This window comes from Hydra vulgaris, chromosome 03 (assembly GCF_038396675.1).
Source record: "Hydra vulgaris chromosome 03, alternate assembly HydraT2T_AEP".
NCBI lineage: Eukaryota > Metazoa > Cnidaria > Hydrozoa > Anthoathecata > Hydridae > Hydra > Hydra vulgaris.
Window position 1 is genome coordinate 67,683,976 of NC_088922.1, and position 11,025 is coordinate 67,695,000.

An 11,025-nucleotide genomic window follows, 5' to 3' on the forward strand; every position below is an offset into this window, starting at 1 on the left:
AACAACCAGCTGCGCTGCGGTCAATTTCTTTATTTCCGTGCGTCGAATTAACATCTACTTTGTGGATGTTTTCTTTAAATTCGTGAACAATAAGTTTATTGTACACGACTTTAGCGTAATGACCATTTTGTCGATGAAGCTTGACCTGTTCAAAATGTTCTTTTCGTATTTTTCGAGTCGTAAAACTAAAATCTTCATTTATAAAGATATTGCTCCCTTTTAATTTCATTGCTTTTTCTAAGATTACCTTTTTATCATCATAATCACGAAGCTTTAGAACAATTGTTCGATTTCGTTCTACTTTAGCTAGTTCCACTCGATGGGCACGTTCAATCTTAATATCTTTCGCTATTCCAAGTTGTACGTTAAAAAGTTTCTTTATTTTTTCTTTTGTTATATTCCAATCTTTTCTTCGTTTGTTTCAACTACCCCATCGATTCGTAAGTTATTTCGCCTATTTCTATCTACGCTCTTTTGTTTTAGTTCGGTATTGTCCAAAGATATTTTTCCCTGCATTTTTCTGACATTTGTTAAGGCTTCACAAATCTTATTTATTTTTTCTCCTACTGTTTTAACTTTGTCTTCGCATACGCCACTAACAAAATTCAATCCTGATTTTATATGGTCTAGTTTGCGTCGAACATCTTGAAAACTTGTTTGAAAATTATCAAACTTTTGATTCATGCTTGAAATAGCTTCACGAAAAAAAGATAAAGTCGTTTCTTTTTGTAGATTTAGCATTTCCCTCATCATAACAATGGAAACAAATTCGTCCGATTTAGACATTAGATAAATAATATTTCGTAAAAATAATATCCACAAAACTTTTTTTTTTTAACTTTTTATAGCTCTAAAGAAAAACGCGTCCGTTCACCACGATGCTCAATTCTCGATGAAATAATATAATGAAATAATAAAATGAAACTTGAAATTTATTGATGAATATAAGTCTAGTTGAAAATAGGATAAAAAATATTTCACCAACTTGTTGCTTTTACGTTTGGGACAGGAAGGGGGCGAAAATTTTGGGGCTTTTTTGTTTCCATTCTCCAATCATCGCAATTTTTTGCTAAGTGAATTTCAATCTTTCTTTTTTTTTACAATTAGAAGCTAGGGCTTATAGCAATATGCATGCTATTATAATTGTCCTAAAGATCCAGTATAACAAAAAAATTTTATTCAGATTTTAGGCTTTCAAATGTTTAAATATGTATATTTTTATCGTTTTATTTTTTTTTTCTGTGTTCTTATGTAGCAATAGTTTGAAAAATATACGAAAATTATCTAAATTCCATACTCTAAAATATTTGATGACTTCTATTTCTCATCGAAAGTATATTAAATATGAGTTGTATAGATATAAAAGTTCACTTGAAATACTCTCACAAGCAATTTATTTTCATAAAAATAACTACATAAAATTGATATAGACACAACTCCCGTACATGATCCTACATGAACTGCATTTTAAAAATTGCTCTTTGTATGTGACTCTATGATACATAGTGCAATCCTTTACTAATATTTAAAAATATCTACTTTTAAAACTTACATTTTCCGACGAATTAAAGTTTATTTATCTAGCAACTAAAACTTGCGTTTTTCTGTTCCGTGCGTGATTGCGTGATTCTGCTTCAAACCTACTTTATTCTTTGATATCATTACTAATGTAAACCATTCTTTCTTTACAAAATATTTATATAGATTAGAATTAAATGCGAGTAAATTGGAGATGATCAGTTTTTTTATTAATGAAATAATATAGACGAGTTTCCGTACGTGATTTTTTGGAATGCGTCAATGTTCATGTAAAACGGTTCTTTGTTTGAGCGATAATGTGAATAAAGTATGGTCAAACACTTGCAAATAAATATTTAAAGTGTATATCAGTATAACTTGTCTTCGTGCGTCCATCGTGGTTATAATTATCTTTTTTTTTAGTAGGCTTTCTTTTTCACGTGGTTTAACAAAATGGCTAGTGACACTCAAGAGGAGTTTTGGGGTAATAAATAATTTATTTCATTTTTTATATTTTCAATTTAATCGCGTATTTTTAACAAATTAATTTTTATACTTCTTCGTTGAACCTGCTTCATATTATAGTTATTTTCAATTGTGAACCCTTTTTTATTTTATGGTCTTCATGTATTTTGATGTTTAACAATATTGGTTATAAATTAAATAACATTTTTTACTATTAATATTTAACCGATATTTGTTTATATATAATTCACAAACGTTAATTGCATTAAATAAGTGAAATTCTATTACAACATTTTTATTATATCATAATTGTTATAATAACATGTTTATAACAGCGTTCACATATACAATGTTTTTTTAATTCTACGTAAGACGATATCATAAATAAACTTCAAATTTTACGAGTTATTAGTACTGAAAATTCCTACAGTTGAACGCCTTTAGAGGAAGTAAAGGATAACAAGTAGTTATACAACTTTTGAAAAAAACAGTAATTATAGCCTAAAATTTTTTTTGACTTATGAAAAATTATATTTTTCCAGTTGTTCTCTGAATTTGTCTAATCTAAATATAACTTTATAATTCAGTTCAGTTGACATTTTTTTTAGTTTAAAAAGATATCTTAAAGTTTTAAATTTGTTAAAAATGTTATTTTATCACCTTTTTGTTTGATTTAATTTGTTTAAAAGTAGATACATATTTTGATGTATTTAAGTATTTTTTTAATTTGAATTTGTCAAATTAAATAATTTAATTTGGAAATTTATTTGTTTATCACAAGTATAAAAATTGCTCTTTTTACCCATGACTTGACAATTTGCTTATTAACTAATAAATTTACTACTTAAAATTTAATTTTGACTTATTGATGTAATAATCTGTTGATGATTTACAATCCAACGCTGAAGATAAATGTGGATTTTAATAAATCTGAAGATTATAACATCCCTGTATTATTGTATGTATGAAATCAACAATCTAGTTATGTATTCAGTGTATGTATCAATGAACAAACTGTGTCTGCCCTAATCCATTGTTTAAGCTTTTAATCTGTTATTTATAATGAAGCTATAGATTTGGAAAATAGATTTTAAAGTTGTTCATAATGGAATTTGAAGAGAATAACTGCAGTTTTTTATTTATGGGGAATAAAATGTGCATCTTGTCTCCTAAATTGTATTTTTTATAAACTTTACTAAAATATTTGTTATACTTTATATTGATGCTATTATTGCATAAATAACTTTGTTCTAAATTGCACCATTATTTGCTGAATTTCTTCACCTTCTAATGATTATACAAATCCAACTCCTAACAAAATGAGGACAAATATGAGCTTAGTTTATGAAGAAAGGTGAATATGATTGGCAAGTTTGCCTAATGCAACTTTTAATAAAGCTTAAATAGTTTTACTGTGTTACTTAAATCATTCATTTAAATACTCTATTAGAATACTTACTTTTACTTATTCTCATTGCAGTTTAATGTGCACTTATTTGTTCAGCACTGAAGATTAATTAGTGTACAGAGATAGTTAGATTTTCAGTGCTAAATGAATACCTAATATCTAGTATTAAGTTTTAAAAAAAGCAAATCAATTTTCAATTAAAGTATTCAATAAAAACTGCTTTTTATTTCCTCAGCTTAACACACAGCTCAAAGGACTGCATGCAAATCACTTTTTTCACGACTTGAAAATAATATATGACCACCAGATTCTCCTGAATCCTGATAAAAGTTAGCTGGTTTTATAAATAATGATGTAAGTGCTAGCTGATCTTCAACCTTTATTATGCCTAGTTACTTTAGCTTATTGCCATGATAAATTGCTATCAAATTATTTGGTACAAAGTTTGAGAATAATAAAATCAAGAAAGATATATATTTGTGTATATATCAAGTTATTGATTTAGTCAAACTTATTTGTTAATCTGTTATAACACTTTTAATTAAAGTTTGTTATAGCAACCTCTAATTAGAAGTGTTATAACAATTCTAGTTAGAGTTTATTTGCAAATTGTTGCGCATCTAGGTGACATTATGTTGTCCTCTAGGGTGGGGAAGGAGTTAAGTTATGTGACAATATGTACCAGATTTTATAGTAAAGAACAGATGGTCTTTTTAACTTACAATCCAACTTCCTCAAAATGTGTATAAAACCCAATGGAGAATAATTGGTTATTTGTAAAAAGCAGGTTACAAACGCGTTTTTGAGTAGTTGTTTCAAAGAAAATTTGTCATTGTAAATATGTTATTAAGTTTATATGAAGTCCAATTTAAGTTGTGTCTGAGTACATTGTCTGGTATTTTAAGTTTAGTAATTTTAGTTTTAATTTTGGTTATATGAGTTACAATTGAAATTTTATTTTTTTAACTAAAAACAAAAATACTGAATATTTCTGAAAATTTCTTAAACCAGTCATTTTTTTAAAAAAAAAGCTCAGTCTTTTCTTGTTATTCAATCCTTTTTCTTTTCTTATCTGAATAGGTGTAAAGATAATAAATTCAAAGAAAAATAACAGGAAATATAACATTGTCTCTAAACTTTTTAATTTAATTTTTGTTTAATTTGTCTGTAATTATGATTTAGGTTGTGTTTTAACAAAGGATAAAAAAGAGTTCACTTGGGATCCACAGACAGACAGTGAGGCTGATGTTGAGCACAAGCTTCAGTTGAGCACTGCTTGTCTGGGTTTTAAAGCAAAAGAAAATGAGCGCAATCTCGTTGAAGTGACCACAGAAGACAATAATGGAAAAGATATTACATGTCCAATTGTTGTTCTTAGAGTTGGTGGTAAAGAGTGTGTGCACGTTGATTTAGGTTTTACAAATAAAACAAAGTTTACCCTTAAAGAGGGTTCAGGTCCTTTGGCTCTATCTGGTGTTCATTTGCAAGCTCTTCCTCTGGATTTTGAAGATGAAGAGGATGAAAGCGAAGGTCAGTTCATTCTAAATGTTTTACCAATTTTTTAAGGTTGTTTTTACAAGCACTTTAATTTGGATATTTTATATACATTTATATAGATATATTTTGTATTTGTGTTGCATCTCTCACTTGCTCAATTTTGCAATGCATTTTATCCAGGATTTAAGGAAAAACAAATTAAAAAGAACTTTATTAGTCTCAATTATTTTTTAGTTGTTATGATGAATTATATTTTGCATTTTAGATGAAGATGTTCCTAAGCTTGTTCAATCAACAGAAACTAAAACAGAGACTAAAAAGCCTGTAGTAGCTGATGCAGACAATAAAAGTGCTGTTAAAGATGCTAAAGAAGAAACCAAAAATGCTGAGACTAAAGTAATGATTTTTAATAAAACGTATAATTTACTCAAGATCTATTTTTAATTATAAATTTTTTGTATTAAACTTTCAATAAAGCAAAACCTGTTTTTATTTAATAGTTTAAGCTCTTTTTTTTTTAATTAAAAGTTAAAATAATTACCTTAAATTATAAAATTTTTCTAAAGGCTACTAAACGACCAGCACAAGATAAATCCAGTAATGATGCTAAAAAGAAAAAGGTATTTTTTTAAAAAAATAGTCAAGTTTTATTGACGGTAAAGGAAAATTCATTTAATGCATTTTAGGAAATATTATTTTTTAATTCAAGAACACTTGTACATATGAGAAATCAATAGGTGTCTAAAGGTAACTAACTAGTTTCGTGAAAGTACAAGCGAGCCTTAACAAGGCTAAACCAAAGCTGTTTCATTTTGATCTTTAACATATTTGAAACATAGAAGTTGGTATTACATAACATAATGCATAATATTAATAAAATTCAAATAAATGGAAGTTGTTTAGAAAACAAGAGATAATAAAGTGAAACTTTAAAATAAAAGCAAGCAATGTATAAGCCTTCATAGATAAATGTTGCAAATTTAAAAGTTTAGAAAAACATAACATTACTTTAAACAGTCGTTTAAGTCTCAGTGGTAACTCAGTAAAGAATTTAGTTATAATAAAGCTGTAAATTTTTTCTTTTTTTTTTTTTTTTCTTTTTTTTTTGGTCAACTGCTCTTTATTTTAAGAGGGAATACGTTGTATAAAAAGAAATTCTAACTAAATGGGTTTTGTGGTTTCTTTTATTATTTTTTATATTAAAAGTTACACTTTCTAGGTTGAGCCTGTTGTAGCTGCTGATAACGAAGAAAGCAGTGATGAAGAAATGGTAATACTTAATATGGTTTTGATTAATTTTATTTAAATTTCTTTAGTAGTATGATATGTATAATATTATTTTTTAATTTAATTCAGCCCAGCCTTCTGGATAATGAAGCAGAAGAAGACGAAGATGAAGATAGTGAAGACGGTGACGATGAGCCTGAAGATGGTGATGATGTAGATTCAGATGAGGAGGAGGAAGATGATGAAGATGAGGATGATGATGAGGAGGAGGAGGAAGATGAAGAAGTAAGTAACGTAGTCAATACATTTTTTCAATGTGTTAAAGTTATGCTTTATAAGAAGTTTTAGTTGTGCTGTTTCCCAGGAAGTACTGTGATCATTTTTTATTTCAAGGTTTTAGAGCTAAAGAGTTGTAACAACGTTTCAAAAAAATAAGAACCTTTAGGTGAAACTTTAATGGTTCACTTGGTCTTTAGGTGTTGCAAAATGAAAATGAGTATTCAAAATTTCTTTTATTAAATATTTCAACTTCCATGTATTTATTTAGGAGAGTGAAGAAGAGTCTCCTGTTAAAAAAAATAAAAAAACGCCTCAGAAACAACAAAATGGCAAACCTGCCCAGACTGAAAATAAAACACCATCAAATCAAAAAGTTTCTGACAAAAAAACGCCTGGAAAAAAGGTATCTTTTTTGTTGTTGTTTTGTTTTATTCTCTCTACAAATATGCTTTGCATTTTCCTTTAATTATTTTCTCTTTTAAGGATGCAGCTAAAACACCACAAGGAAAAAAGGTTTTATTTTTTATAATAGTTATGGTTTCTACAATTTTTTGTGATTATGTTTTTACTAAAAATTACTGTATAATATATTATATAAATTCTTTATTTATATATTATAATTACATATAAGCTTTATTTGGTGTGCTTATGCCAGTTTTTGTAACCAGTTCGCATTTTTTGCCATTGTTTGTTTTGCCAAATTTGTTCGGCGTTCTTTTGTCAGTTTACATTTGAAAATTCATGCTTATTCAGTCTCCTGCAGAATTAGATGCGCAATGATGGTGTCATACTAAAACCGGTAGCTGCAGGGACTTGACTACAATACATTTATCTCTTTTTTAGTCTGTGGCAAAGCAATTTTTTTTTCTGAAATATTAAAGTGTTTATTTTTTAAATTCAAAGCGCAAAAATGATATAGCAAATTTTGTCTTTAGTTATAAATTGTTTGTGATGTATATATAATTTTTTTAATGGAAAGCAATTAGTCTAGTAAACTTATTTCCTTATGCAGATGTACTAAATTTAGTTACCAAAATTATCCAATATCTTTTTTTTTTCTTAAAGGAAAACAATACACTAAAGACACCACAATCTAAAAAGGTTAACAAAAAATTTTTTTGAGATAATTTTTTTAATATATTATTTATTAGTTTTATGATTTTAAGAAATATTATATTTCCGTACACACTAAACTTTTAATTGATCTGTATTAATTCATACTTAATATGTGTTGTATATTTTATCGTTAAACTAATTTTAAATGTAATTAATTCTTTTTATTTAGGAAGCAAAGACACCACAAGCTAAAAAGGTAAGATTTCAGTATCAATCAACTGACAATGTTATAGTTATATTTATAAAATTTAATTACAAGTTAATTGTTTAGACTCCTGATGAAATAAAACAGATGCTACTCAAGGTAATATGAATTTTTGGTTTTTTAAAATTAATAATAATTTATTATCAACAAGAGTAAGTTCTATATCAATTTTTTAATGTTAAGTCATTAAATGTGACTTGATATTATTTCGTTGAAATTCCACTTTTAGTCTCCAAATGTTCCAAAGACATTTGATAAATTCGTTAACTTTATGAAAAATAATATGAAAGTTGTTGACCAAACAGTGAGTTATTATATTATTATTTATAATCTGTTAATGTGTTGGTTACTAAATTTAACTTATTTATCGTATAAGTTTAAATACTTATTTATCGTATAAGTTACTTTTTTTTCTATAATGATTTATATTTAGACGCAAAAAGAATTTTGGGATTATGTTCAAAAAAATAAAAAGTAAAATGTACACTTAAGGTAATTGTAAATAATGTGTCAAGGCATGAATTTGGAATTCATTTTGCTATCTAGCGGTGTTAAATTCAACGAGGAAATTTCTATGCATAATATGAGGTTTGGACGCGATCCTTCAAAGAATTAATAACTTTGTTTAACGGATTTTTGTTCAGAATGATCAAGGTTTATTTAGAGTGGAAATTCTGTGAAGAATACGGCGATAACTTTTTACTGTTTATAGTGAAGAAAGCCTTTTTTTAATCAAGTTTTTTGTCTCAAAACATGCAAAGCAATCCTGAGTATACTTAGTCTAATTTTAATTACTTTTTTTTTTAAATCGAAAATCGTAGTTGATTCTGGACGCTTACCCTGAGGGGAAAGGGGGTCGTCCGTAAAGTATGAACGCTTATAGGGAGAAAAGGTCTTCGCATAGCGTATAAGGTATATGGGTGAGGGTCAATTTATAAATATTTGCGCACTAATTAAAAAAACTTTTTAATTAGTGCGTTTTTAAAAATATTTTTTTTTCTAATTTGTCGCAATTAGTAGATATCAACAGCCAAATGTTTTATCATAAAATATCAAAAATTAAACCTAATCAAAAGTAATCATCTCGTCTTCGGTAATTCACCAACTAACCAATAAAAATTTTGAGGAAAAATTGTAGTCAATTATAATAAGACGTAGGGTATAGAGTAAGGCAGGGAACGTGTCTAAACACTTCCAATCCCTCATTCACTTGTCCTGAGTAAGGCTGAATTGTTCTGTTGTCGCTCGCCCTCCATTCCATAACAATGTGGCTGGATAGATCAGTTGGTTAGAGCGTCAAACCAACGTTAAAACCCGGACTGTTAAAAGATGCGAGTTTAAATCATGCTTCCGCCAATTCGGCGCTTGAGTAGTATTTCGTTACGTTAAAATGTTGAACAATAACTATGCCAAGCCAACTATCTTTGGACATAAAAATTTTAAATAAACAAATATAGCGTGAAAATTTAAATAAAATTTTTTGAAAACTAGAAGTTCCTATATTGATATAAAAGCATAATGAATCTATTTGAGTCTTCGTATATGTATACTAGATACTTTTGACAACCCTTGTAGAATTTTCGTCGCATCTTGAATGATAAGATTTTTTCCGTTTAACTTTAAACTAATTTTAATAATGTTTGAATACTAATATAAATATAAATAAAACAAGTACATGCTAAAAATACAGTTAAAACAGTGCCTAGCTGCTGTTTTGCTATCACAGGCTAGCCAATTTAAAAACTGTAATTTTTTAAACTTTTATGAAATTTCGCTTCTTTGAGACTCAACTTATAATACTTGTGGAAAAATTATTTATTGTGATAAACGCCACTCCCTATTTCATTGAGCAAATCGGAGTGTTACATTTTTTGACTTGACACTAGCAAATGGTATTTTCTTGATTGAGAGAAAGAGAGAGAGGTGTATAGATGATTAAACAACCTTGGGCCGAGAGTTTCTTTTGTGATTAACATAATAGTTAAGGTAGCATCTGGTTGTAGTTTATTTAAGTTTGAGCTTCGAACTATAATTTGAAGCTCAAAGCCAACTGAACCTAAATATTGATAATGCATGTGTTTTAAATCAGATTGTATTTAGCAAAGTAACATCTTCAAAAAAAAGATTATATGTGAAAACTAAGGAAAGTTTCCCATTCCATGTTTGCTTATGGAACGAAATTAGATTAATATCGATAATTTTTTTAGTAATGAGGTGGCCTTAAAAAAAAGAAAAGTAAACGTATATATTTGTTTCATTTTGTTGAATAGGGGAGACCGGGGCTAGTTGCAACAAAATTAATAAAACTGCATTTATCTCCTTAAACTTTACTATTTTTGAAATTTTTTTTTCAGGGTTATAAAATAGATCTTAGTGACATGTTAATCCAACATTGATAAATATAATATAAAACTTAGTTATTCCGCAATAGTGAAACAAAAATGAAAAAAAAAATGTTGCAACTTACCCCGCGTCGGGGCAAGTTGCAACAGTGAGCGGAGCAAGTTGCAACACATTACTTTAAAAGAATAAGCCTTGTAGAGTTCACAGAAAAATTACTAGTCAATCTTTAATTTCTATTTGGCAACAAAAATTTTATAATTACAATAAAAGAAAGTAGTATTTTCCTTGAGTTGCAATACATTTATTATGTTAGACTTCACATATACCTGACTTGTTTAGTAAACTAAAAACTGTTTTTGAAAAAAAAATGTTCTCTTGGTCAAATAAAAAACAATTAAGTTTAAAAAAAGACAAGAGGAGTATTTAGGATATTTAAGTTCTGTTTTTTTCTGTTTTCAGGATATAAAAACACAATAACATTTTGTTTAAAAATCAATTTTTTTAATGCAAAAAATTACATTAATTCCATTTTAATTCACCTTTAATGTTTTTCTTTTTGCTTGTTGATGTGGAAGTATTAGACTTTCTCTTTTTAGAACTAACTTCTTTTTCAGCCATAAGTCGCTGTTTTACTGGAGTATCTGTAAGAATTTCTGCATACTTTCTCTTTGATCTAGTGAGTATTTCTTTCCTAGGTTGTGCTTTTGGCAGAGGTCTTACATTCTCTGGGGAAAATTCTAATGATGCCAGAGATGGAATTGCAGATTGAAGTTTATATACTAATATCAATACCTGCTTTAGATTGAGTTGAGATTAGAAATCTGCATCTGAAAATATATCCTTATCATATGGGAATATTCCTGCCACTCTAAAACCAGATGTTATGTTTTATTGTGTAAGAGAATGCTGTAAGGCTATTTTTGCAATTCCTGGTAAATCATACATACTCATTGTTTTTCCTGGCCAT

The 11,025-nt window shown here is 27.8% G+C and overlaps 1 protein-coding gene across 1 annotated transcript; it reads left to right on the plus strand.

The window, feature by feature from the left end:
* The first annotated feature begins 1,823 nt into the window (after positions 1-1,823).
* Positions 1,824-8,447, plus strand: LOC100215712 (nucleoplasmin-like protein ANO39). Its single transcript, XM_065794058.1, has 13 exons — positions 1,824-2,002; positions 4,574-4,921; positions 5,154-5,284; positions 5,455-5,508; positions 6,108-6,158; positions 6,245-6,400; positions 6,663-6,797; positions 6,878-6,907; positions 7,460-7,495; positions 7,680-7,706; positions 7,782-7,814; positions 7,945-8,019; positions 8,149-8,447. Exons 1-13 carry the CDS (start codon positions 1,972-1,974, stop codon positions 8,191-8,193), a joined length of 1,152 nt encoding a protein of 383 aa, XP_065650130.1. The 5' UTR covers positions 1,824-1,971; the 3' UTR covers positions 8,194-8,447.
* The last annotated feature ends 2,578 nt before the right edge of the window (positions 8,448-11,025 follow it).